At 39.4% G+C, this 26,997-nt stretch overlaps 1 protein-coding gene across 4 annotated transcripts in view; it reads right to left on the bottom strand.

Annotated features, from left to right (window-relative positions):
- Positions 1 to 1,702: 1,702 nt before the first annotated feature.
- Positions 1,703 to 26,997, bottom strand: part of birc6 (baculoviral IAP repeat containing 6) — a 129,148-nt gene continuing 103,853 nt past the window's right edge. For all 4 annotated transcript variants that reach the window (XM_082558084.1, XM_082558087.1, XM_082558086.1 and 1 more), the window contains exons 66-73: positions 25,513 to 25,658; positions 22,613 to 22,723; positions 21,120 to 21,337; positions 18,385 to 18,546; positions 17,924 to 18,001; positions 14,501 to 14,689; positions 5,904 to 6,038; positions 1,703 to 2,933 (exon numbers count right to left, since the gene is read on the bottom strand). In XM_082558084.1, coding sequence (XP_082414210.1) covers positions 2,754 to 2,933; positions 5,904 to 6,038; positions 14,501 to 14,689; positions 17,924 to 18,001; positions 18,385 to 18,546; positions 21,120 to 21,337; positions 22,613 to 22,723; positions 25,513 to 25,658 — 1,219 coding nt within the window. In that variant the 3' untranslated portion in view covers positions 1,703 to 2,753. The remainder of the gene's footprint in view (positions 2,934 to 5,903; positions 6,039 to 14,500; positions 14,690 to 17,923; positions 18,002 to 18,384; positions 18,547 to 21,119; positions 21,338 to 22,612; positions 22,724 to 25,512; positions 25,659 to 26,997) is intronic.

The raw sequence follows: 26,997 nt of genomic DNA, 5'->3' as shown, positions 1-26,997 counted from the left end.
TGGTTCTTAAATAGCACTTTACACAACTTCCTCCATTGGCACAAGCATTTTTTTCTGTGCTTGAGTGCTTTCCATTTTTTATTCACACTCCAATTGATGCATTTGGGAGCAACTTGGGGTTACCCAAGAATATTTGACATGTAGACTAGTACCCAGGGATTGTACCACCAACCTTGCAATTAGTAGATGACCTGCTCTACGTCCTACGCTACAGCCACGTTATATACATACATATATACAAACTGTCTTTTTTCTCCCAGGGATTTTTTCATCACTTTGTACTGTTATTAAAAACAGCATTAACGTGCAACAGTGGAGGTCAGGAAGAGAAAACTGCTTACAGAATTGCTAATAAAGTAAATCAGAAACCACAGTGATGGTGATTCTACCATACAGCCATACCTGAACAATATGACTTTAATGTAAGAACCAGCAGAAGAAAACTTTATGGTCTGATGCATTTTTGGTCCTAGAGTTACTGAGCTGAAACAGAAATTTATGCTTCTCAACATATCAGTGATGGACCGAAGAATATGTTCGATAAAACAGCAGCAAATTTTGGAAACATACTTTGTAAGACCTGGAATACTGAAGATGGAAGAGAATAATGATCTTAAACAATAGGTTTCACCTTGATCCTCACATCGTTCAAACGAAACATCACTGAATATCTGTGGAAAGACCTTAGAAGTACAGGCACACAAGGAGCTCCAATTTCTTATCAGCCAGTGCTAGCAAAGAGGATGGACCAAAATCCTCCAAACAGGACCTGAAAGAGTCTCAGAGGTGCTTCACGAACCATTTGCAAGCTAGTTGCCAAACTTGGTATTATTAATTGTTGAGCACACAAGGTGTGTTGCTCAGATAAGATGTAGGCAGTATCAGGTTCTATATCAGGGGTCTTAAACTCCAGTCCTCGAAGGCTGGAGGCCTGAAACTTTTCCATGTGTCCCTGTTGCAACACATCTAAATACAATTAAGTCATTAGGAAGACTATCGAACTTGAGTGCATGCTGAGGTGGCCATTCAGCTATTTGATTCATGTTACAGCAGCTCATGAGTGAATGAACATAGTGCAATAAAGTACTTTTAGAAGTAGATTTTTCCAAACACTTACATTTACTAGAGTGGGGTTAGGGGTTGCCACTTCAGCATGCACTCAAGTTCTATACTCTTGCCAATGACCTAATTTTCCCAGGGGTTGCACCATAGCTTTATAGCACATACAGCAGGGAGTTGTGCACCCCTGGCGTAGGTGCTATTAAGAGCTGGACTTGCCCAGATCACCACAGAGCAGTGTCAAAACCAGCCAGTAACATAAGCTACACCCTTGCATGTGCTGCAGTCAGTTCTTCTTTTTTCCATTTGATTTTTCAAACTTCTCTCTTCAATGACTTTTCAGTCAAACTCATCAACAAGTCTGCATACCAACCTGTAATTGTTAACTAAATTAGGCAAAGATACCCTAGTAGAGAAGAACTGGAGGTTTCATTTGAAAATTCTTCTCTAAATTCCTGCTTTTTGGATCTCAGCCCAGGTTTTCCTGAGTAAGCTACTCAAATCCCCAAGTTTTCATAAAATGTTCTGAGAATCTCAGTCTCCCTGTTCGACATGGTCTCCAGTTGTTTTCCCCCAACACGCTTTCTAAATCAGGCACTGGGAAATACAGAGGAAAAAAAAAAAAAGCATTCAGTCAGTCACATACTTTCAAGCTCCATTTAATGTCCTAGCAAAAGGAGAATGTGACTGCCCTAAAGAGTGAGTAAAATAGAAAGTGCATTTTTTGTTCACTGGAGTTCAACATAAAAAAGATCAAAGAAGTTTCTTTTATGTCAATGGAGCAGAATATTCTTAATTTTGTAGAAATAGCAAAAGAAATCAGTAAAATCAGTTGGGAGCATTTGGTGGTATGGTGTAGATCAAAGGCACATCACAGCTTTGTATCTCACTGGGGATTGTTGCACACGCACAGAAAACACACATACACATGCAAAAGCCTTCAAAGTACATTGCCCCTGTGGCTCTGACGCAGTCTTGCTGTGATCTACAGTCATGTCGATGGAAAGCGGTCATGGAGGAGTTCTGAGAGGCAACAAATGTTTATCCAGAGCATGGTGCTTTTAATTTGGAGCCTGTAAAAGTGATAACATAGCATTTAAGAATGTCCATCTGAACCTTATTCAAGTGGATATGATCCTAGAGAACGCAGACGAGCATGAGCAGAGGGGCTTTTTTAAAAATCTCGGATTGTGTTACCTGTGTGTGCGTTTTTTTGTGTTTTTTTAGGATCCTTAAAGACCAGTACATCCTTGGTTACAACTGTTCTTGCTCTAACAGTCCAAAAAAAAAAAAAGGAAACGAACATTCAGTAAACATTCTTCTCTTAAGGTAGTTCCCTTATATAATCTGTAATCTTCCTCTGCCGTGTATACATAAACAAGTTTAATAACATACCAATCAGTGGTTATTTCACAATTGGAAAAAGCACAAAATGTTTACACTCCTTTACAGGTAAATAAAAGTTTCTGTCAACTCTTTAATAAAGGCGTAGCATAGATCAGAGTTCCTCTTGTCGCCTTCGTGTCCCCTCGTTCTCTGCTATTCTAGTTAGACCTTTACATACAAATATGGACAAAGTGATGGCTCGTGCTCTGAAGCCACCAAGTCTATGAAAGAGGAGGAAGATGATAAGGAAGAGGAGGGTAAGGGCTGGAGATGCTGGAAGGGTAAGGAAGGGGGCAGGTGGGAAGGGCTCATAGCTGGCCCTCACTGCAGTGGCTGTCCTGACTGCCACCGGGCTTTTCTGTGTCCTGACTGGGTAGCTCTTTGAGGATGAGGGCGCTGCTCTTCTCTGTAAACTCATCACCGTCGGGCTCCAGTCCGTCAGGGCAGGGCAGCTTCAGGAGCTCCTCTCTGAGCTGAGCTGTGTGTCTCTGCACAAGAGATGAATTAGTGTTAGAATCCTGGTTACTTCTTTGGCCTTAATTTGTTTTCCCACGTCTCACGTGAAGAGTTCAAAGGTGGCTATTGTAACAATTTTGAAACCATTTGGGACAAAATTTAACAGCGAAACAAACCCGAACAACAAATCGTGACATTCCTATTTACGTTGAAAGAGGACAATGATGAAAAAATGATACCCGAGTCTTGGTACTGAAAATATTGAGAAGGAGACTTTTCCAATAAACTGCCACTAAAGTTGTACACCAGGGAGGGACCAATGTTCTAATGGGTTTTTGCCATGCTAGTATCTGTGGGGACACAGAAAACTGCAGTACCACTCCTTACGGCATCAGCTGCTCTGAGTTGGTGCTAGTTGGCTAACATGGTAAATATCTGCAAATCAGTATTTTCAAGTGGGCTGAGACTGTGCCTCTCATTGTTAAACATCTGTCTTAGTTTCTGGAAAGGTTAAGTACCACCAGACACTATCAACAGACTCCTTCTCTAACCATCTGGGTGGGCAAACAAACATTTAACCTGCTGAACAGTTTTTAAAAACTATGTTCACATCAGAGTTTTTTGCTGCCATTTTGCTTTCACTTGGAAACAAATAACTCGCATCTTTCAACAGACAAATATTTTTGTGTTTAGGGAAAGCTGGGTATTCTTGTCATCGTGAAAATGACAAACTCATTACCACCACTGACGGGCCTGAAGTCAGGCCATTATGCTCCAGCTGGCGCACCGGAGCAGCAGACGGCTCAGAATGGGGTTTCGGGAAGCAGATTTCAAGATATTACTATAATTCTGTGGTGGTTATAGCAAAAGTACCACAGAGGAAGAACAGCAAATGCAAATGCAAATGCAAAAAAAAAAAAAAACGAGCAACAGCTTTACTTGTGTCAATGATGAAGTGGATTGCTCACGCCAAGTAAAAGATAAGCATAATGACCCGTTTATGCTCACTGCTGTCACCACATTACAATTGCTGGTCTGCAGCATGATCTGCTGTCATTTCGACTTGCCATGGACCTTTTATAACTACCTCTTGTAACTTGTGGCACATAGAGTGAATGGGCTGGGGAGGCAAAAGTGTGATTTGGCTGGTCCTTTCTGTTATTTTAGTGATATATCAAATCGGAGCTCAGAGATTCACAAAATACAGAGTGGGAGATGCTTTGTCTGAGCTATGACACCCAGAACAAGTGTGCAGCAAGTCTGGCTGGAGTGAATCCGATCACCGTGAACTAAGCTCCATGTACATTTTATAGTTTACATGTCTGCGAGTCAGCTAGGGTCCACTTGGGTCTGACTTACATAAATTTTGTCTTTAGAAATTGAGCAATCGTCTCTGAACCGGCCAGTGTTTCTGTGACCGCAGAGAATTTAGATTATATTGCACCAACTCCACACGGGTACTTAAAGCAGACTTCAACTGCCTATATTAGTAACAAGTACCCATGCTTTGTGTCACCACCTGTCCGTGACCTCAACAGAGTATAATCCCGGTTTAACAGTCATTATGGCAGAAAACAAGTTGCGAAGGAAAAATAGTAATTGTTACAGCAGTACAGGAAACAGTATTCAACAAAGGAGGAAGCCACAGCAATAGAGAAGGACAAATGAAGACAAAGAAATGTGAAAAAAGGAAACAAAAATGAGTGGAAATGCACAAAAAGCATGATCAATGACTGTAGTAAGGACTTTATTACTTTCGAATATCTTTTAAAATCTATTTCACTACAAAGAAGCTCTGACTTGTGTCCTCTCTGCAGCAGGGGCTAAGCTATAGAATCAACAAGTACATAAATGATAAGCAGCTCAAAACATATTTGTAACACTGCCCCTAAACAAAGCTTTAACATATAGATGTATCTGTAAATCTAAACAATACATAATGCCAATTCAATATCAGTCAGTTTTCAGATAACAGTGTATTAGTGTTGCTGTAACCTTTCTTTTCTTGCTATACTACAAAATAAAGGCAGAAAATGAAGCAGAACCTGTCATTTTCAGCCATGGAAGCTTCTTATTAAATAGAGCTCATTGTTATTTAGAGAAAGGACTTGTTATGTGCAGCCTCAGTTTGCGGGTGGGGGTTACAGTGTTACTTTGTGTGTGTTAGAAACTCCTGTTTGTCTCAAAAGGAAGTCAGGTGGGGACAGGAATTAGGCCGGCCGAGTCCCTGTCCCCTGCAGGTAGCTCACTGCTTATTAGTGCGACATGCAGGAGAGCGCTTACATGCACTGCTGCTGGCTAGCTAACTCTGTAAAGCTTCATATCTGAAACACAAGGCCTGGCATCATCCAACAGAGTGTGAAGTCAGTGTACAACAGCAAAAAAGTGGTCAAAAAAATCTGTAACCAGGATGTTTGTCAGTCTCTTATTATATCAGGATTCTCCTTCTGAATGTAAAGTCACAAAATCATACTGTTCCTTGATCGACCCTAGATTTCAGGGGAGCGCAAAAGGAAGTGTATATATGTGGCGGACATATCGTCATCATGATGTACGGAGAAACTCAAGCATACAATTGAAGTGAAAGTGAAGGTCTTTATCATTTTAAACATTTTGAGGTTTGGGTGTTTATTAGCAGCAATTTCCTCACTGACATCATTACTGTTCTGCTGGATTATCATGTTCTGATAGGTCACTTGCCAAAGTTTGCAGTGTTAAAAGGTGAACTAAACCAAAGTGGATGAGACTAAATTCAGTAACTGACAGCAAAATTAAACAAATATTGTATTAAACGTCAACACACTTCAGGATTCACATAAAAAGAGCTGGCCATCCACAAATTAAAGAGCTGCTGCTCTTCCACTAGTCTGCATATCCAAGCGCCCTTGGGACACTTAAAGGCATGGAATAAAGTCTTGCATGGATGGATTATAGTAGAAACGATAGATGTTTTGAGTACCCAAAGTAGAAAAGAACTATGTAAGTACTGGCAATATCTTTACCTTTAAAGCAGCAGCATGATGGGACATGGTGCGGCCGACCCTCTTGTCGCTGCTGTACTGCTGGATGTCAGCGATCCACTCCTCACACTGAGACATGATCTCTGTTCTCTTCAGGTAGAAGTGTTTATGGATCACCTGCAAACACACAACAACACCATTTATTCAAAAGAGAATAAACTTTGTTATGAAACTGTCACTGGCTCTGCCGTGTATGTTTACAGAAACATTAAAAACATTTAGCACATTAAGAAATAAAAAACAAACAAACAAACAGGACTCCAACCTACTGATAGCTACCCAGGTTCTAACACATAACTGAAACAACGCATTCCTCCACAAACGAGGCACACTCTAGTCTCAAGAGTCAGGCTGATATTATTTGTGCAACACTGCTTGATGTCAGCCATCTACACCCAAGTCTCTTGCTTCCCTGCCCCTACAGTCAACTTCCTAGCAACAGTCGCCATGGCTGTGCTATCAGTATGCAGGGAGTGCGGTGCTAGATGTGTCTGTAGCTGCTATTTGTTGCTATTGGAGGGAGGGGATGAGTTATCATGGTGGCTGCTGATTTGCTGTTTATTAGAAACAAAAAGCAGAACAGGCAGCAGAGGGGGTTTAGGGAATGCTTTAATCCATCTTTCCTTTCTACAACTCCCTCCTCTCCATCTCAATTCCATCTTTTCCGCTCAAATGGTATAACTTTAGTATTTCTTCTCTTATCTGTTTTAGGCAAACCAAATACCAAATATCAAGAATATTGTTGGAAAATGTATGTATTCCATATAGATACAATTTCTAATAGTTTTCTAATCAAGTACTTTCTAATAGTACTTCACCCTATTTTTGATGCAGATAATGTACTTTGCCATAATTTAGTGATTCTTTTTAAAATTGTAAATTTAACATATGCTGTAATATTATACATCTACACAAGCATACTTCACAGGCATTCTCTTTGTCCTCAACAGACACACATCAATGTTTTAACATCCAACCCCATGTTAACTACACCTGACAACCTGCTGCTCCATAATTCAAGCATGTACTCTATAAATAGTAAGTCACAACACTGGACTCTCAAACATTCTTGTGCCAAAAATCAAATATTACCTATGCCATTAGAACTTTTACATTTACACAGCTCAACAAAATTGGTGGTAGGAGAGTGACGACAGTATTACCTCCAAAACCACAATATGCAGATTTTTACTGGTTTACTGGTTATGTGGTGAATGAGATGCTATCAATATGAACTCCATGCAAATAAACACCGCACAAGCTTTAAATATTCAAGACATTTGTAGATGGGAGATTATAGTTTTCTCACAAGGTCACAAAAAAACATTTCCCATTGAATATGTTCAAATGATTCTCACCCAGTGTTCACTGTCTTTATTGGCTAACTGACTAAAATGTCCAGAGTATGAGCTACTGTGATTCAGCCCCATGATAAGAAATATAATGTTCTTGGTAGAAGAAACCCTAAATTAATAGATTGTGCTGTCTCAGTCACTGATACTGGCAGCACAAACAACATTTTTTGGTAAGATAAGTATACTATTAGTACAAATACACCAACTGCTGGCAAGGAGGTCTACAGCACGCAGGCAACTTTCTCAACTAAGCAAATCAATTGTTTCCATAAAATCAAATGTAGAGAGAATTTTTCAGAGACTCTGGCTCAAGCAGTATTTGATTGACATGCTGAGCTCATATGGTAATCACAGCTTTAGAAGACATTTTCTGTGATGAGGAGGCAGCAGTGTTCAAAACAAGGCCAAGATGCTTGATACATGCAAGAAGCTGATGACAGGGCTGGAGAATAGTGGAGCTGTTTCTAGCTTAGTCAGAACAGCAAACGTGGATACAGTGAGGCAAAAAAGTATTTAGTCAGCCACCGATTGTGCAAGTTCCCCCACTTAAAATGATGACAGTGGTCAGTAATTTGCACCAGAGGTACACTTCAACTGTGAGAGACAGAATGTGAAAAAAAATCCATGAATCCACATGGTAGGATTTGTAAAGAATTTATTCGTAAATCAGGGTGGAAAATAAGTATTTGGTCAATAACAAAAATACAACTCAATACTTTGTAACATAACCTTTGTTGGCAATAACAGAGGTCAAACGTTTACTATAGGTCTTTACCAGGTTTGCACACACAGTAGCTGGTATTTTGGCCCATTCCTCCATGCAGATCTTCTCGAGAGCAGTGATGTTTTGGGGCTGTCGCCGAGCAACACGGACTTTCAACTCCCGCCACAGATTTTCTATGGGGTTGAGGTCTGGAGACTGGCTAGGCCACTCCAGGACTTTCAAATGCTTCTTACGGAGCCACTCCTTTGTTGCCCGGGCGGTGTGTTTTGGATCATTGTCATGTTGGAAGACCCAGCCTCGTTTCATCTTCAAAGTTCTCACTGATGGAAGGAGGTTTTGGCTCAAAATCTCACGATACATGGCCCCATTCATTCTGTCCTTAACACGGATCAGTCGTCCTGTCCCCTTGGCAGAAAAACAGCCCCATAGCATGATGTTTCCACCCCCATGCTTCACAGTAGGTATGGTGTTCTTGGGATGCAACTCAGTATTCTTCTTCCTCCAAACACAACGAGTTGAGTTTATACCAAAAAGTTCTACTTTGGTTTCATCTGACCACATGACATTCTCCCAATCCTCTGATGTATCATCCATGTGCTCTCTGGCAAACTTCAGACGGGCCTGGACATGCACTGGCTTCAGCAGCGGAACACGTCTGGCACTGCGGGATTTGATTCCCTGCCGTTGTAGTGTGTTACTGATGGTGACCTTTGTTACTTTGGTCCCAGCTCTCTGCAGGTCATTCACCAGGTCCCCCCGTGTGGTTCTGGGATCTTTGCTCACCGTTCTCATGATCATTTTGACCCCACGGGATGAGATCTTGCGTGGAGCCCCAGATCGAGGGAGATTATCAGTGGTCTTGTATGTCTTCCATTTTCTGATGATTGCTCCCACAGTTGATTTTTTCACACCAAGCTGCTTGCCTATTGTAGATTCACTCTTCCCAGTCTGGTGCAGGTCTACAATACTTTTCCTGGTGTCCTTCGAAAGCTCTTTGGTCTTGGCCATGGCGGAGTTTGGAGTCTGACTGTTTGAGGCTGTGGACAGGTGTCTTTTATACAGATAATGAGTTCAAACAGGTGCCATTCATACAGGTAACGAGTGGGGGACAGAAAAGCTTCTTACAGAAGACGTTACAGGTCTGTGAGAGCCAGAGATTTTCCTTGTTTGAGGTGACCAAATACTTATTTTCCACCCTGATTTACGAATAAATTCTTTACAAATCCTACCATGTGAATTCATGGATTTTTTTTTCACATTCTGTCTCTCACAGTTGAAGTGTACCTCTGGTGCAAATTACTGACCTCTGTCATCATTTTAAGTGGGGGAACTTGCACAATCGGTGGCTGACTAAATACTTTTCTGCCCCACTGTATGTAGCAATATGTAGGCTTCTGATGAATCTGTAGGGCAAACACCACAACACTTCACATGCATGTGAAATATATCGCTACTATTTAGACAAAAATAATGCAACAAGGAAGGTTTCCAGTAATTATATCTGTGCTCAACCATGAAGGCAGTTGATTGTGAGGATTCCTCTCATCCCACTCATCAAAGTGTCACCTTCCTATGTCAGGAATCTAGGTGCTGAAGGTTATCCTGTACGAGAAATGACATGTTGTACTTAGGCAAGTTAGAGACGCGACAGAATCTGTCTCAAGACAGATCAGCTGAGCTGCAGCTGAGACCACCGTGTCAGAATACACTACTGCATCTTCAGCACCAAAGAGGAGTTTTACAAGGTCGCTAGTCAATGACTGACACGAGTCTCGCTCTTCAATTCACATATGGTTGTCCTCTTTTCACATAAATGGACTCGACTCCCTGCTCAAATGAGCATTCCTCCCTGTTCAGAATGTGCACATCATCACTGAAACAATGACCACTGGCCTGTAAGGTGTAAACAGATTATGGTACGCTTGCGTGGTGAGGTAGCTCATCTGAGTTGTGCCACCTGCTTAGCCAGAGGTTGTTTGGTTCCTGCATGTTTAATTCACTATATTACTTTGTGCTGGAGCACCAGATCCTTGGGTTGGACTAAAGTTTGGTGATGTGTGCTTTAGGGTTTAAAAGCCACAGAGATGTGTTTTGAAGAGAAAAAAAAAAGACATCCCAATATTCCTGACACATAAGGGATCGCTAATAGTCTTGGTTTAGGCAGTGGTTGTCGTTCTCCTGTCCTGGATTGCCTGGATTATTTTTAGGTATCGTCATAGCTGTGACAAAGGTGGAATAACAACCTTTACTCAGGGCTTTTTTGATAAGATATTCTTCTGTTAGCCTGGGGATAGTGTTAACTCTGTGTTGTAGCATTCTGATAAATCCCAGTTTGTGCTTCAATGCATGAGAGTCAAACCTCCAGTCAACCAGCTGGAACACTCTGTGTCAATGTCTGCCTCAGCTGAGGACATGAAGGTGCTAAAAGGCCAGTGGTGAGAAAAGCACATGGGAGTACCTCACCAAGCTTCATTAAATTTCCTTGCGCCTAACGTGTGTTATTGCTCAGCTGGGTGGCATTGTCAAGTCCTACTTATGTCTCCTCAATATCTTTTGCTCCAATACTCCATTTCACCTACTAGATGTCACAGATTCATTTTTTACATTTAATTTGAGCATTTACTTCTGTATAAAGGCCAGAGGGGTTTCTACTGTTTCGCCTTTAAATGTCACTAGAATACAAGCAACATTGATTGTGGATACATGCCAATTATGTCCTGCAACATAATTTCCTGATTTCCTGGGACTCTGTGAAGAACATGGAGAGGAAAGGCAGTTGGTCATAGTGATATACCTGTGCAGGAATGAAGAGGTCTAGGAACAAAACGCAGAAGATTTTTTAAACCATACTGTTTAACAATTTTGGAGACTGAGAAGATACCTGTGGAATGGAGAAGAAGTATGATGATGCTGACTTTCAAGAATGAGGGTGATGTGCAGAGTTGTAGTAACTAGAATGATAAAATTGATGAGCCATACCAAGAAGGTATGGGAAAGAGTTGGTGAAGCTAGGTTGAGAAGATAAGTAACAACTGGTGAGCAAAAGTATGGCTTCATGCAGAGAACACGTTAAACATGGTATTTGAGAGTTTTGATGGAGAAGTACAGAGAAGGTGGAAGTAAACAGAATGTCAGAAGGGGTTGCACTGGGTCTGTGGAAAGAATGCCAAGAGAGGAACTTGGGGATTACATCAGAGATGGGTCTCCTCTTGTTTGCAGTGATGATAAATGAGGTCTGCCTGAGCAGAGTGTCTGTGGACAATTATGTTTGCAGATGACATTGTGATCTGTAGTGGACATAGGGAGCAAGTGCATGAGACCCTAGAGAGGAATGAAAGTCAGCAGAAACACAACAGAATACACTGTGAATAAGTGTCAGGGGTGATTTGTGACAGGAGGACAGACTGTAGTGAGACCTACATGGTCTATGGCTTAGAAACCGTGGCACTAACAAAAAGACAGGAGGCCAAGCTGGAGGTGGCAGAAGTGAAGAGCCTAAGATTTCCATCTGGAGTGACCAGGATGTACAAGATTAAAGATGAGCATATCAGAGGCATATCAGGTTGAGTGTGTTGGAGACAAAGCCAAGGGTGAGATTATAGTGATGGTTTGGACATGTATAGACGAGAGACAGTGGATATACTGGACAAAGGATGTAGAAGACAGAGCTGCGAGCAGGAAGAAAAGAGGAATGTATGGATTATTGTATTGTAGGAGGACATTCAGAGGGTTGATGTGACAGAGGATGTTGTCAGGGATAAAAATAAATAAACAAACAAACATAACAACAACAAAAAAACATCATTGATTTTATACAGTACAGTTTTCTAAAAGTCAAATCTTTGGGCATGTTTGCTGGATGACTGTGTACATAAGCATTTCCATAGTCATAAGTGTTACTTTATGTGAGTACAAGGTATTTTCTGTCTTTCTGGCCATTTGATTAAAAAAAAAAAAAGATGAGTACTGGGTACTGGTACAGCTCACCCAGTTGAGAAGACGACTCATCTACTAAAATGCCGGTGAAGGGTCCCACGTTGGTCTTTTTGGCATGTCTTCTACTCTCTTTCCTGTGCACTCTCAAACCGAAACATGTTTTTCTTGTAGCAGATGTATTCTATGGTAATGTTACTCAAATTGGGCTTGAACAACTTTTTCTAAATTAAAATTTCAATATGACAAAGAGTTTTGTAAACCTGCACTGAGTCTATTAACAATGTGAAACTTCAAACCAGGGTGATGCTGACTCCACCAGATATGCCACAGGTAATTAACATTAATTTAGCAAGTTAGTCAAACCAATCAGTGGTGGTTGTTATGCCTACTGCATACTTATTAGTGGTGTAATATTCATCTAGAGGGTCTGCCAGATTAAGCCATTACAATCCAAATAGCCTTAAGTGGTAGGATGGTAATAAAACCCTCCAACACTAAGCTTGTACTTAAAACCTACACTCTGAAGATGGAACACATCTTTTATGGAAGAAACATATGGAATAAACTACTTGGTTAGAAAGCTTTAGCTCGTGCATGTTGTTAAGAAATGCCTGAAAATCTTCTTTTTATTGTTATAAATTCTAATGATAAAAGAAGAAGAAAGAACAACGTCAAAAGAATATTAGGCAATTGAAGCATATTGGAAACACCTGAATGAAAATGACAAGGAACATATGATGGATACAATCTCAATAGATCCAACTGATGGCAGTATAAATTATTTGAGATGTTGAATTTGAAGATTGTATTTCTGCCAGAGAAATGGCTAGTGTGTCCCAAAGCTTGCCACTTCTATACAATTTTTTGGCACCTGGCAAGTGTGACTTCACACACAGTGACACTCTTGACAGAGCAGAGGGCACAAGGGATGGATGGAATTGGTTTACTGTGTGGTATGTAATTTTTGTATGATGCATTAACAGGCAGAATGTGTGATTTCTCAACTCATACTGCTCAGGTTAATGGACCCGCCAAACGATGAATAAACACCAAGCCTCTGGTCTGTCCAATGATGTCCAATTATCCTGAACATTTACCAAAGGAGAGAAATGCATCTTTAAAGCTGAAAGCTCATTGCTAGCTCTAATCATTCTTACTAGAAGGGCATTCAGAGGATGTCCTTTTAACATCAACAACAAAATGTAATGTGTTCTCTCTTCATCATGCTCTGCCTCTCTAAACCATTTAGTGAAATTGGTCCAGGTATTTTTTTAAAAACAAATTCAACTGGAGACAATTTGGCTTTTACTCGAATGAAGAAATTCTGAATATGTTTAATGCATTTTTTGTATGAACTTCAACTTGAATATACAGGTCAGGGACATTTCTAACAGTTTTCATTCTTTATAAAGCAGAAAAAAAGCACAAACATCATTTCTGAATTTCTTATATTTCTTCTCCTGAGACGGGAAAATAAAACAGGATTCCAATCCTAACATTCTGAACAGATTGTTCATTATCAGTATCGTTATGTCCATCCCATTCATGACTAACATTTACTCCACATTTCCTCAAGCAAGAAATTTTTATGTTAGTAAAGTATAAGGTAAAATGTGTGGTCGCCTGCCATATATTTATTTAGATTTGTTCCATTTAGTCTGTTTTTCTCATGTAGTGTCATCATGATGATGGGATTTTTTTCCTTTTCTCCCTCTGTTCATTTCTCCCTTTCTCATTTTCATCTCTAAAGCACTCCTCTTCCTTCATTTTGCTTTCCTGACATTTCTGAATGAGCCTGCTTTGGATGAGCAGGTTGAAAGATTGTTATCCTCCCCTGCACTGTCTGTCTCACCACAGGCCATTTAAAACATTGCAAGGAAATCAAAAAACTGTGAGGGAGAGAGGGGGGAGGAGAGGCAGGCCCACCTCCAGATGCTGCGATCCACCAAGAAATTCTTGTGAAAGGAATTTATTTACTTATTTGTTTTTAAATGGCTCTTGGGGAAGAGAGGTTTTGTTTTCGGTTTTCAAATGTGATGCTGAGAGGCATGTAACCAATCTACTACGAGGATGAATCATCCAAAATGTTGTATTGACTACAGAAGTATAAAGGAAAAATAAGATTTAGTATAAAAATACATAATAATAAATAGAAGCACGAGATCAAAAAGTAAATTAAGCTGTCTGGGTTAAAGTAGTTGCTCAGTACATTGATGTGAATACCAGGGTTAATACTCAAACTGAGTCCAAGTCTACAAACGTTAAGGGGCCTGGGTCTGGGGAGAAATCTTTGGATCTGGTGTCAGCCAGCAGTTTTCACGTTATTCAATATTAGCGGCTAGAACTGGGTTCAGGGTAGAGTTAGGTTTTGAGAATTAGTTGTGATTTTTAGCTTGGTGTTAAAAACAAGAAAATATGACAACTGATCATCCAAACAACATCAAAGTCGACACTCACCTGGGTCCAGTTTTTGTGTTGTTTTCTACCAGAAGGATTTTTTTTTTTTTTTTTTTAAAAAGCAAATTGAAGAACAAGGTTTAAGTGTAAAAAACAATGGTCCCTACCTCTTTAAAGCATGGAGAAGGGTTGCGCATTTGCTCCAGCATGGCCCACTTGACAGTGGCCTGTCGGATGTTGCCGTCGTATTCCCGAGAGCTCTGGGTGCCACTGGGAGTTCCTCTAGATCGTTCATACCCTGGCTCATTGAAGTAAGGCTCAGCCACCAGGATAAGGGACTGCACTGACACTAGCACCTGGTTTGCAAATTAAAGGAAATATGGGAAAAATGGAAAATGTGATTCAGGATTTCAATTGCAGGCATTATTATCATTATTATTATTATTATTATTATTATTATTATCATCATCATCATCATCATCATCACCACCACAATAATAATAATAATAATAATAATAATAACAACAATAACAGTAATAATAGCTTAGTGCAGCTTCCAGATAAGCTAGGAAGAAAAAAACCCAAAAAACAAACAAACACATTTTAAGACTTACAACCAAGTTAGGTATAATCCTGATACACTGACAAAATGAGCCTGAAATCCCCTCAGTGTCCTCAACATATGAATTGATCTTGGCAATGGTGTACACTTAAGAGTCTGACAAAAGCAAGGGATGTTTTGGCCCCATAAAAATACAGCCTTCAATATATCTTTATTAACAGCTCCATTAATGACTCGGCCTGTCTCAAGGAGACTAAGGACATCTTCCTGCATTGCTCTGTCTGTTCCAAGCCACTACATAACCAACAATGACGATGTTGTGATTGGAGGCCTGCCTGCTGGCCTGAGCCACTGTGGAGCTGGATGAACTTGAAAATGCTCCATCAAGTTGATACCAATGACCTTCAATTGATACAGTCTGCTCCTCTTAAACTGGGCTGCCTAATTTCAGAGCCAAAATCCACTCCAGATGATGACCACTTTATTCTAGCCAACTCCGGTCTCCTTTTCAACATATTTTCCAATATTGATCACACATTATAATCAAAAGACATCATCCATTCATCGATTCATTCTCTTCCACTTATCTTTGTCTCAGTCAAATAATGATCTGAGGGATGTGTTAACATTTCATGTTTAGGGACATATGTATTTATCCATAGACAATGTAGCAGACTGAATTTAACACAAGAAATTACAAGAGTAAGATAATTATTTAGCTTGAAATAAACAAAATCTAGGCTTCAGCAAAGTCCAGACAACTGTACTGACACACACACTGTAATAACATGGGAATGGTTGGTCATATTAAAGTCCTGTTTGTGGCACATTAGTATATGTGAGGGGGCAAACTCCTCAAGATGGGTGGTGACCATGGTGGCCATTTAGAAGTCGGCCATCTTGGATCTTGGAGCGGATCGAAATTGTGTTGATATCTGGTGAACGCAGTAACCGGGTCATTGCAGCAGATTTCAATGCAAGACACCCTACGAGACCATCCATCTCCCACGATCCCTCCAAGACTGTTGGAACAACAAAAGTGATGGTTTGGTGTGGGTCCATTCTTCATCAATGGAAACCTCAAGGCCACTGGATATTTGAAATCGCTACATGATGATGTGTTTCCCTCTTTATGCACTGAAGCTGGCACGTTCCCTGAGTTTTTCCAGCAAGATGGTGCACCACCACATTATGGGTGCCAGGTCCGAGCATTCCTAGATGAACAGTTTCCTGGAAAGTGGATTGGTCGTCGTGGGCCAGTTGAATGGCCCCCAAGGTCTCCCGATCTGACCCCCTTAGACTTTTATCTTTGGGGTCATCTGAAGGCAATTGTCTATGGTGTGAAGATACGAGATGTGCAGCATCTGAAACTACAGATACTGGATGCCTGTGCTGGCATTTCTCCTGCGGTGTTGCTATCAGTGTGTGACGAGTGGGAGAAGAGGGTTGCATTGACAATCCAACACAATGGGCAGCACATTGAACACATTTTATAAGTGGTCAGAAACTTGTAAATAACTCATGAAAGAATAAAGTTACATTGAAACCAAGCACACCATTGTTTTTCTTGTGACGTTACCAATAAGTTTGATGTGTCACATGGCCCTCTTCCTATTGAAAAAAAAGGTTGTATCCAAGATGGCCGACTTCTAAATGGCCACCATGGTCACCACCCATCTTGAGGAGTTTGCCCCCTCACATATACTAATGTGCCACAAACAGGACTTTAATATCACCAACCATTCCCATTTTATCACGGTGCATCCATATAAATGGCCCACCCTGTACAATGAGATTCAAGTCCAAATACGTTTTTCCTAAATAGAAACTAATGGTTCCAATTGAGAAATATTAATTTTATACATTTTGGGACATCGATGGCAAACAATATACAGTTAAAGAAAAGTGAAAAATGTTTAATGATACATCACTAGGAGGGCTAATAATAACTATGCTAGGTTTGAGACTTAAAATAAGTCTTTATGTGGATTACTCATCATTGTATTTTCTTGAATAACAGCTTTAAAACACACTTTGTTTCAATACAGATCCTTTAGGATATAACATTTCTGGGCCAAATCTTGCAAAGGTACCTGGCCTGGGCTACTTGATCATAAATCAACAAAATAGTGTGTATGTGTATTTTCACAGTTTATATGGAGCCCATATATAGTCGTATGTATACATGACCCCCTGTAAAACCCCCTGAGCACATACTTTTTTGTTTTTGTTTCTTGCGGTAATCACACTGTTCTTAGTTGCTAAAGTTCAGCTTGTGGAACACTGCTGCGCCTGTCAATGCCAGTTCTCTCAGAGAGACCAGTAAAAGGGCATTGGATGACACCACTGGCAGGAAAATTTTCAATAATCAGTTTGGTACCATACCATTTTAATTTTCAGATTTATTACTGCTCTATGAACTTTATGCTGAAAGAGGAGTACTGGAAACAATACTGTCACTGGTATATGCACACACATGAAAGAAACACCAGTAAATTCTTCTAGCAAGCAAACACATCAAGAAATAAAGACATGCAGACCATCAACCTTTATTACTAATCCTATTTCAAAATGAATGATATCGAATTTTCAGTTCATCTACATCTGATTTTAGAGAGGCATCTTTATGTCTACATCCAAAGAAAGGTTTAACGAAAAGGGGAAAAAAATAAATAAAATTAAAATTAGAAACATTTCAGATTAAGAGTCTACAAAATCAAGTCTAATGACAGATGGCATCTTGGGCATACATGCCAACTGATTGCAACTTCCAGATGAGTGATGTGTGTAAGCAGGCATAACCCAGAGGCTGAAATGATAGTGGTTTGTGTTTGGTTTATCAACACCCACACAGTCATAAAGAAAAATAATAACAGAACTTTAAAAAGAATCCTTCATGGTAGCTGTCAGAACCCCAGGGCCATTAATACAAGGTTCCTAATAAACTATAGCCTATGACACAAAGACTGAGACAGAAGCCTGCTGATCCATTGATACAGGTGATTGTTATGATGGAAAACCATCTTACCTGTAAAAAGCTTGAGGTCTGTGGGTTCCATTTCTCTTCTGGTCTCCCGTGCCATGTGTTGAGGATACTTAAACAAACCTGATTAATAAAAGACAAACAAAACATTATGTGCCAAAATCCATGTGTATTACCAATGTTAAACATACAATATTTAAGTCCAGTAGATTTTTGTTACCCCTCTCTCAGACTTAATATGGGATGTGGGCAAATTGTCTGATCTATAGAGTGGTTCAGATATTCATTGAAGCTTGTTTCAGTGAACACACACACACACACACACACACACACACACACACACACACACACACACACACACAGCAAAGTGCTCAACCATCTAATCAGATTATCTGCACAGCTTGTTTCTTCTACTTACAGTACCAAAATTCTGAGAATTCAGTGAATTGGTTGGCAGATTTTGCAATTAATACACATTTTAAAAAGAAGAAAAAAAATACATTTACTTTGCCATCATTGTAGAGGTTTGGGTTAAAGCGCACACTGTGTCCGCCAGTGGTCTCCAGATTGACCAGAGGTGGTGAGTTGGGATAGTCTTGGGGAAAATAAACATCAAATTCGAAACAGCCATTGGCATATGGTGTGTCAGCTGGACCAGTGATGAGAACCTATGAAAACAAACAAAAGGGAAAGCTTAAATATAAACAAAGATTAGTTATGAGCTTAGTCATTATCACGCTGAAAGAGGGTTAATTGGAGAAAGGTGAATGTACTGATAACAGTAAATTTAGATTTTAACAAAAGTGCAAATGGCAAAAGTTTTAATGGAGAAATGGCGCAGACACAGCTAATGCTGTTTCACAGCTGCAACAAAGTAATTACAAACAGGCCAAAGGGTAAAATTAGAGGAGAATTCTAACTACAGTACTCACTGCTGAGCATTTGTGGCAAAATCTGATTTATTTCCTAAATATAACAAACATAAATATAATGTCTAATTGATATTGAGTAGACTTGCTGTTTAACTAGAGTTGCTTCACACAGCACAGTTCATAAACACAGACGAGGGCAGGGACATTGACTGCCCAATAAATGAACAACCCTGCCTTCATGTTTAAAGCTCTCTTTACCACAACAACAAGGATATTGGCTGATAACACTGACAAACAACGGGGACAACTAAGCAGTCACTATGCAATATACTGTGCCATAGACCATTTGGCTGCTACATCTCATTAATGAGTATATTTCATTGCTAGCTTGCCTGCACTCAGTGGATCTGCGTTCGACTACTCCGCCTAGGCTGCACTGTCGAGCACAGATCCACTGAGCGCTCAACACAGACAGCATCGTCAGAAGGAAAGTTGATAAAATAAATTGAAACATTTGTATTGTTCGATACATATGCGTACCGAACCGAAAGCACTGTATCAATCGGTTCAATATCGATACGAATATCGTTGCACCCCTAATATATGCGCGCGCACACACACACACACACACACACACACACACACACACACACACACACACACACACACACACACACACACTCTTTTTCACCAATTTTGTTTTATTCTGATTTCTTACTGTGCAATTTCTGTCAGTGTTCTGCTACTGGAAACTGAATTTCCCAGAGAAACCTACCCGAGGGATTAATAAAGTTCTATCTAAACAACATCACTGGCAAAAAGCAATGACATGACTCCCAGACCACTGAATCTTTTTCCCTTGTCTAAAGTTCACAAATTAAGTCCAAAAGTTTACAAACAGAATCGGCAACCAAGGGCACCTCTAGCAGTCTAAAACCCACCTACTTAATACTGGCTACTTGAACAACACAAGTCACTACAGTAGTACGTATAGGGACCAAATAGTCTACAACAATGGGCCAGATAAAAGATTTAAATATTCTATTGAAATCAAGGACTTCAGAACAACTTTGGGTTCAATGACCTCAAGTCATCTTAGGAATGAATTTTCAACCTTGGCACATCTTTCTTTTATGAGTTTCTATCATTCCTCTTGGAAAATTATTCAACCTCACTATCAAGTGCTTGAATTAATGCCTCAATTAAAGGTAGGTGTATGGTGCTGCTGGACCAAGTCTGGACTAAGAACTTCTAAATACCTCTAGTGAACATATCTATGCAGGTGCATTGCATAAGATATTCTATTCACATACTGAAGTGCTCACTGAATTTATATCGGGCATATTCTAGTCCTAAGTAAGGTAGACGTGTTTTCCTTTCATAATGCGAACATCCTGACCCTTGTGCAAACGACCACATTGGTCTTGAGTAGTGTTAGGGGTTTTGTAACACTGAGATTACGTAGCAGCTACACTAAGATTTCTGGAGGGCACTGGGTGCCACTCATGCATTAAGGTTATTTTGACATGAACATTCAGGCACATCACTTTCATTGCACTTTCCACCAAAGTCAAGTAAATCTGGTGTGGAAGCATTTTGAGACTGAAACTGACTGTGCCACCTGGAGAGTGCTGAATAAATGCAGTTGGCTGTTTGGTTATTAATTTAAGGATGTGGGGTGAGCTACTAGGATGTACTGACCCCTCACAGATCTTGATGTTTCCACCTCATCAGCCACTGTCCCTCTCTGCTCATGCTATTCCTTGGGCCATGCTATTATAGGGGGAAGTTAATTTTGGTAAATTCTGAACATGTTTGCATAACAGGGGCGTTAACTGAGGTCAAAGATATTTTCTTACTTCAGTTTGTGATTACAGATAAGAATATACATCCATCCATTGCATTTCTTGACTAATCAATGTCAATGTTGCACTGTTGTGTGCAGTGTTTTAATCATATGTCAGCTTTGTTGTTAGTATGCTGCGTCTTTATTTGGAATATTTTCCTGCCAAAATGGAGCTAAACAGATGAGAATTTTGACATTTAGCAAAGGAGACTTTGCCATTAATCAACTTGCGGTGTAAGAGCCATTTATCAAATGTCACTAGGGGAATGACTAAGAGCTGCTGATGACAACTCATATGGCAGGAGCACCACAGAAAAACAGCACACAAAAATCCTGGGAGTGTTGATTCACTCACCCACTTCTCACATGAGTGGATTCTACTAAACCCAGAGTGCATTCTCAATCAAAACAGTTACTACAACACACAATGTATCCTCTGTATTCTTATCATGCAGTGTGAAGTCATCGTAGCCTGCTATAAATTTGTAGCCCTAAGCCTAAAATAGCGGATAAGCTCTATTACCTTCATGATATCCAGCCTCTCCTCATCGCAACGGACAAAGACACTCGAAGAAGCAGACAGAGGCAGAGAGGTGGACAGAGTGACAGCCTCTTGGGCAAGGCGGCGAGATCTGGCTGCGCTGTTTGTATCACTGGCGTTCTTCACCTGAGACATGTAGTGGTAGTTCACCTTGAACATCAGCTTTCCATCCTCATCTTCTGATACCATTTCAAAGGTGTCTGGACAGAGAACAGACACACAGGTCAGGATAAGTTCAGCGCATTACTGTGCTCAACCCAATTATAAACACAAGTGAAAATGGAGTTTTTTTCTTTTATAAGCCATATTCAAACAGATAAAATGCGATCTAAATTCACGGTAATAATTAAAGCAATAAAGGGAGATGAAATACTGTTTGTGGTCGTGGTATGTTACCCGTTACAGGAAGATCGACCTGCTGTTCTGAGTTTATGAACCTCATACTCCATTCCAGAATTAATCAGATCTTTTATATTCATTTTTATTCACTTACATATACAACACACACACACACACACACACACACACACACACACACACACACACACCGAAAGATGGACACTATAGAACCATGACAAAAAAAGATAAATAAATAAAATAAAATGGACACAGCAGCCCTGCTAGCACTAAAAACTCTGGACTCTTCCAGAGAAAAGGCTAATGAATTCTGTGTGTCCCAGGTTAGGTCACTGTCAGCATACTTGTAACAAGTCTCATAGCGAATATATTTATTATTTTTTTTAAGATCTCAGATCCAACTGATCTGACATCGATGTTTGTGCTTTATGGCCAGGAATGTGAACTTCTTGTGAATAAACTGGTAATAACAGGGATTAGTAACAAAACAAAATTTAAAAGAAAAACTGTTTTTTAGTTAAATGCTAAAATGACACATACTGCACACAATTTTTATTAACATCCTTATGCAACAAGTCTCTTGTACCTTCATTGAATTTATTTTTAACTCCCGATCTGACTGTACTTTTTTACCACAAAAAACAAAAGTGTGTAAGTTACTGAACAAGTGCAATATCTTTTATAGCTAAAATGCTACAAAAAAAGCTCAGATATTGCTGTATATTGTTTAAACAATATACAGCTTGAGTCATAACGTGAGAAACATTCAGATGAAACAGCCACCCTGTCTTGAGTTGTCTATTTCTATGCTGTCTGCATACCCAAACACTGTTTACAGTCAAGTCACTTACAATGACCTCAGACATCAACCTGCTTACAAAATCAATTGCAAGACAGCAAAAACAGTGTAATTAATCATGACATGGCTGAGTGGAGAGTGATGGACAAGACAAAAGAGATCAGCTGGATGGGAAAGTAGCCTGATTCTGCTTCCCTTTCAGAATACTGGTGTGAAGACATTAGTAAGCATGTCAGACATGAGATAGAACAAGAAGATTTATAGCAGAATGGTGCATTACTTTTTGTGTGTATATATTTACTGATTGATAGAAACTCACCAAACTGTAGTTTTTTCATGGCAGCTACATATTTTTCCTCCAGAGAGCGGAGTACGGACAGGGGCTTCGGCCGGCTTGACACCTTCCTTGAAGACTCCACTAGTTTCTTCTCTGGTAAAGAAAAGGTTGAGAGTAGGGAGCAAAAATATCAAAGCCCAGAATAAGGAAAAAGACCTAGGAATGTGTGTGTTTTATGTTTAGGTGTTTCTCACTGTGCTCATCTTTACCAAAACCTCCCACATGCCCAACAGGTTTGTTATATACTGAGAGTTAATAATAAAAGTCAACTCTACCTCTCACTTATCACATCTGGTTTCAAAACACCAAGACGACAATGACAAATACTCAGCTAGAGGCTTCAAAATGGGATTTCAGAAACCAATGCAACTAAATCCATTTGGTGCACAGTTTGTGTGTGTCTGACCAATGTAGCCAGGACCACTGAACAAAGGGATATTTTCTGTGCATCTAAGAGTCCCTTTAGAAATGAAGTGTCCTTTAACTCAAATGAAGACTGAGGAAGTGCAATATAAATTATGTCCTGCTACATTCACAAATGGAAATTGATGAGGTACAAACTAAAACCAATACATTCAAACATAAAGGTTCTGTAATAAATTCTTGCTTCATTAAGGTTCTAGTCAATATTCAGTTTTAGTTTGAAGTGTTAAGTCAATTCAGTTTGGAGGCTTCAATTTTAGATGTCACTGACCTACATTGCATTATATACAGTTATTCAGCCTTGTTTATTTAATTCAAGGCGCTATAAAGGGATGAGTTATTTCTAAGACTTTTGGATAAATACTGAATTTCAATCAGCATACATTACGTCTATTAGTGTTACATTTAGTAACTGTATTTTCTGAGATTAATGCATAATAATACTGTCTTCACCTAGCTACCAAGACATATAAGCAACAAGGCAATTAAATAGTATTGTGACAAAATATTTTACAATTCAGCAGCAGGCTCATAGTTGCTGGCCCACTGAGGTGATCTCAGCAGCTTTCACAAACACAGGAAAAATGATAGAAGTGATAAAACTTACGAGAAAAACAAGAATGGGTCAAAGGCTATGCTCTCCATTTCCACTGCTGAGATTAAGTGTAAAAAGGAAATAGTGGCAACAGCAGCAATATAATTACAATATAAGACTCAAATTTTTTTTGTCTGCCTACTCTATAGAGCAAAGGCACAGCTAATTGTCCTGGAAGATTTCAAAGGCGAAGACCAACTTAATGGATGAATATGCAGATCTTTTACAGAATGTAAAAGATAATCTAGACAACCTATTCCACAGAAAATGTTGCCCTCTTACTTAAAAGATCTATGATTGGCCAATGTTTTCTGTGGAATAGATTATCTAAAGCTTTAAAATAGAACCTAGAATTCAGGGTTTCTGCAGGTGTGCTAACAGACATGAACCCTATAATTGCAATATGCTCAAAAGTACTCTACTCCTCCACCATTAAATCAAATTCACAGTTTTTTCCTGCTCTCAAGCACATCAACAGTCATCAATTGCGAGACAATTATTTACAAGCTCAAGAAAGAATATTATACAATTTTTCCATAAGGATATGTTTAACAAACAGAACTGCAATTGAATCTTGGAGGAATACAAACTGTAGAGAGCAGTGGCTGATATCATTATCTGGCCTGTTCAGATAACTGAACACTTCAAAGGGACTTTTTCTCTTCTCAGTCAATATAATCAAAACAGAGGAGGATGGTAACTCATGTCAGAGACATTTCTTAAAGCCTCTACACTAATTAAAAGATTATTCATGTATTGTGCACTAATGCTGCAAAGCTATACACTGGACAACTCTGCATAACTGGTAATCATAGAGCCCTTTGCTATATGGATTTCTTTACATGAAATGACAGAACATTAATCTTTATCTATAGCCCCCTACCTCACATGCACACTTCCATCAAGTCTAATAGCCAGCTCCCCACCTAAGTGCTCAGTTAGATGACCAATTTATGTAGACAGAGCATAAAAACTTAATGCAGGGAGTAGCAAGAAATGGATGGGTGGGAGAAACCTAATATTGTAATACTGTGAAGCAGCAGAAACAGGAAATGTGTCATGCTTCATCATGACACAGACATTTTACTGATGGCACTGCTACCTTAAGATGGCTAATGACTTGTCTCTCTTTATTTTTCGATGTCTTATACATGTTAGGTCATATGTACTTTGGCCTTTTCTATTCTTCAGTCTGAATCTTGTGTTACAATTTTAACTGACTGTTTATCTTTGTAGGGCTCATACGACATTTCAGAACCCACCTTGGAGGAGGGAGAAAAAAAACCCCCAAAACAAAACATAGGCCAAGGAATGTGGAGCAAATTTAAACAAGACATCAGAACAAATTTCCCACGTGTGGGACTAATAAAGGTTATCTTATCTTATCTTAGTAGCATATAGTCCATCATCCACCACAAAAGCTACAGGGTAACATTAGAAGCAGATTTAGATAACAGTGAATGTGACCTGCAGTTTCAGACAGTTTGGTCAAGTTCAAATTTTCAATAACAGTCCAATGGTGTCCTTGATTGAAATTAAATTGTCGGGCTGCAGTCAGTCATTTAGACTTTGATAAGCTAAAGACAATAGATCTGGCACCTGCTAAAATCATTCAGCTCAAGTTGTGACACGGGAAATTTGGAGGGAGGGAGGGGCGTCTCAGAGCTTCACATTTTTTAAAAAATATTTGATTTCCAAACTTGTTTTTATACAAATCTGGGTATGTGGTGTGTTCACTTAAATGTACTGAACAGTGTGACCTGAGAGCCTTCAGATTTAGAGCAAACAGTGCAGAGAATGAGAACTCGGCAAACACAGTTGTTTTTTAGGTAATAAAGCCTCATGTTAGGCTGTGTATACATACCCTGGTTGGCCTGCCGTAGGTTTGTAGTAGCAGCGTAGACTATCTCAGCTGTCCTCTGGATGTCAGGCACCAGCAGAGTCAAACCCTCGGGCTCTGGGTCTGAGCTCTCTGATTTTGCCACACCTTTACTTTTATCTTTCTTTGACCTGGAACACACACAGATTGTGCTGTTTAATAACTTGTTGTTTTTTTTTAGAAATTTTTCTGAAACAAAAGATGATTATATGGATGCAGGTTTTATTGCTATAAATTATTATTATTGTTATTATTATTAAGATCTGTTGCCTGTTATTTAAATTATCCACTTCTCTGGGAATATAACCACGTCAGTAATCTAGATAACAATCCCCATCCCCAGTTTACACATTTTTACCCTGAAAGAAAATAAAATTGCTATATAAGATAACAATGTGTTTGTGTGGTGCTTCTCTTCCATGGCCACTCTTAGAACTTTGCTCTGCACATTTTAAAACAGTATTTTACATTCTGCCAAATATATGGGCTCAACAGCTGCTTTCATCAACCCAGAATTGTGACTTAAAAATGAAGACAAGTCCCTAGGAAACACAGCTGACAGTTCAAGTGATCACTCTCAGTGCCTGGGTATTTTTCTTCAGTTTTTTAAAAAAAATAAAATTAAAGTCCCTATTTTGTGTGTGGACCTGGAATGTGAGTACTGTGCTTGTATAATGTCCTATGGCCATCAAAATGATGCTCCACACAAGAAAGGCAACACAATGCAATAAAGGTCTGTCATTTTAAATGACATCTGTCCCTTAGGTTATATCACAGACATTCCCATTACACCTGACATGGATTCTAAACTCCTGTGGCTCAAAATCTTACCTGCACCAACCACTATATGCCTTCAATAAGCTATCTTGCTCTCACTAACCTGTTATGAACTACAAGGTTTGCTGCCCCTTGGTATGTTAAATAAACTATGCTGGCAGCATGACAGCTACTGCAACATTCATGGCAGGCATTTTCTAAAAATACCTTCAAATGCATCATTCATAACAAGGCACTGTGACATGTATGTACACAGTGTGTGTGTGTGTGTGTCAATCTCACTACAGTATGTTGTCAAAAAGCTTACAGCAGCAGTGGTTGAGCTGAGCGTGCTGGATATAATAAAAAATGCACATACATTTTTTTTTTTTTTACAGAGCACAGGCAGTGTCCCTTTTGGGGTACATTTTAATGGTAAGTGTGAATACAGCTTGAGAGATAAAGAGCCCATCTTCAGCAGTATTGTTTGTTAATGATAATGAAGAACTGGGATAGTAAGGTCTTGGCTACATCCAATATTCAACTTAAATTTGTGGTGACATAAAGGATCTGATTTTTGTAATCTAAAATGCAATGAAAAAAAAAGAAAAAACAAAACAAAACAAATAAACAAAAGAAGCCCATAAATGGTTTAAATAATTGAGATCACTTAAAAATTTAAAACCTTAAACTCATTAAAGCTTTCTCTTAAGG

The sequence above is a fragment of the Aulonocara stuartgranti genome (assembly GCF_965226115.1).
Source record: "Aulonocara stuartgranti genome assembly, chromosome: 13".
NCBI lineage: Eukaryota > Metazoa > Chordata > Actinopteri > Cichliformes > Cichlidae > Aulonocara > Aulonocara stuartgranti.
This window is presented reverse-complemented; position numbering and strand designations above follow the sequence as displayed.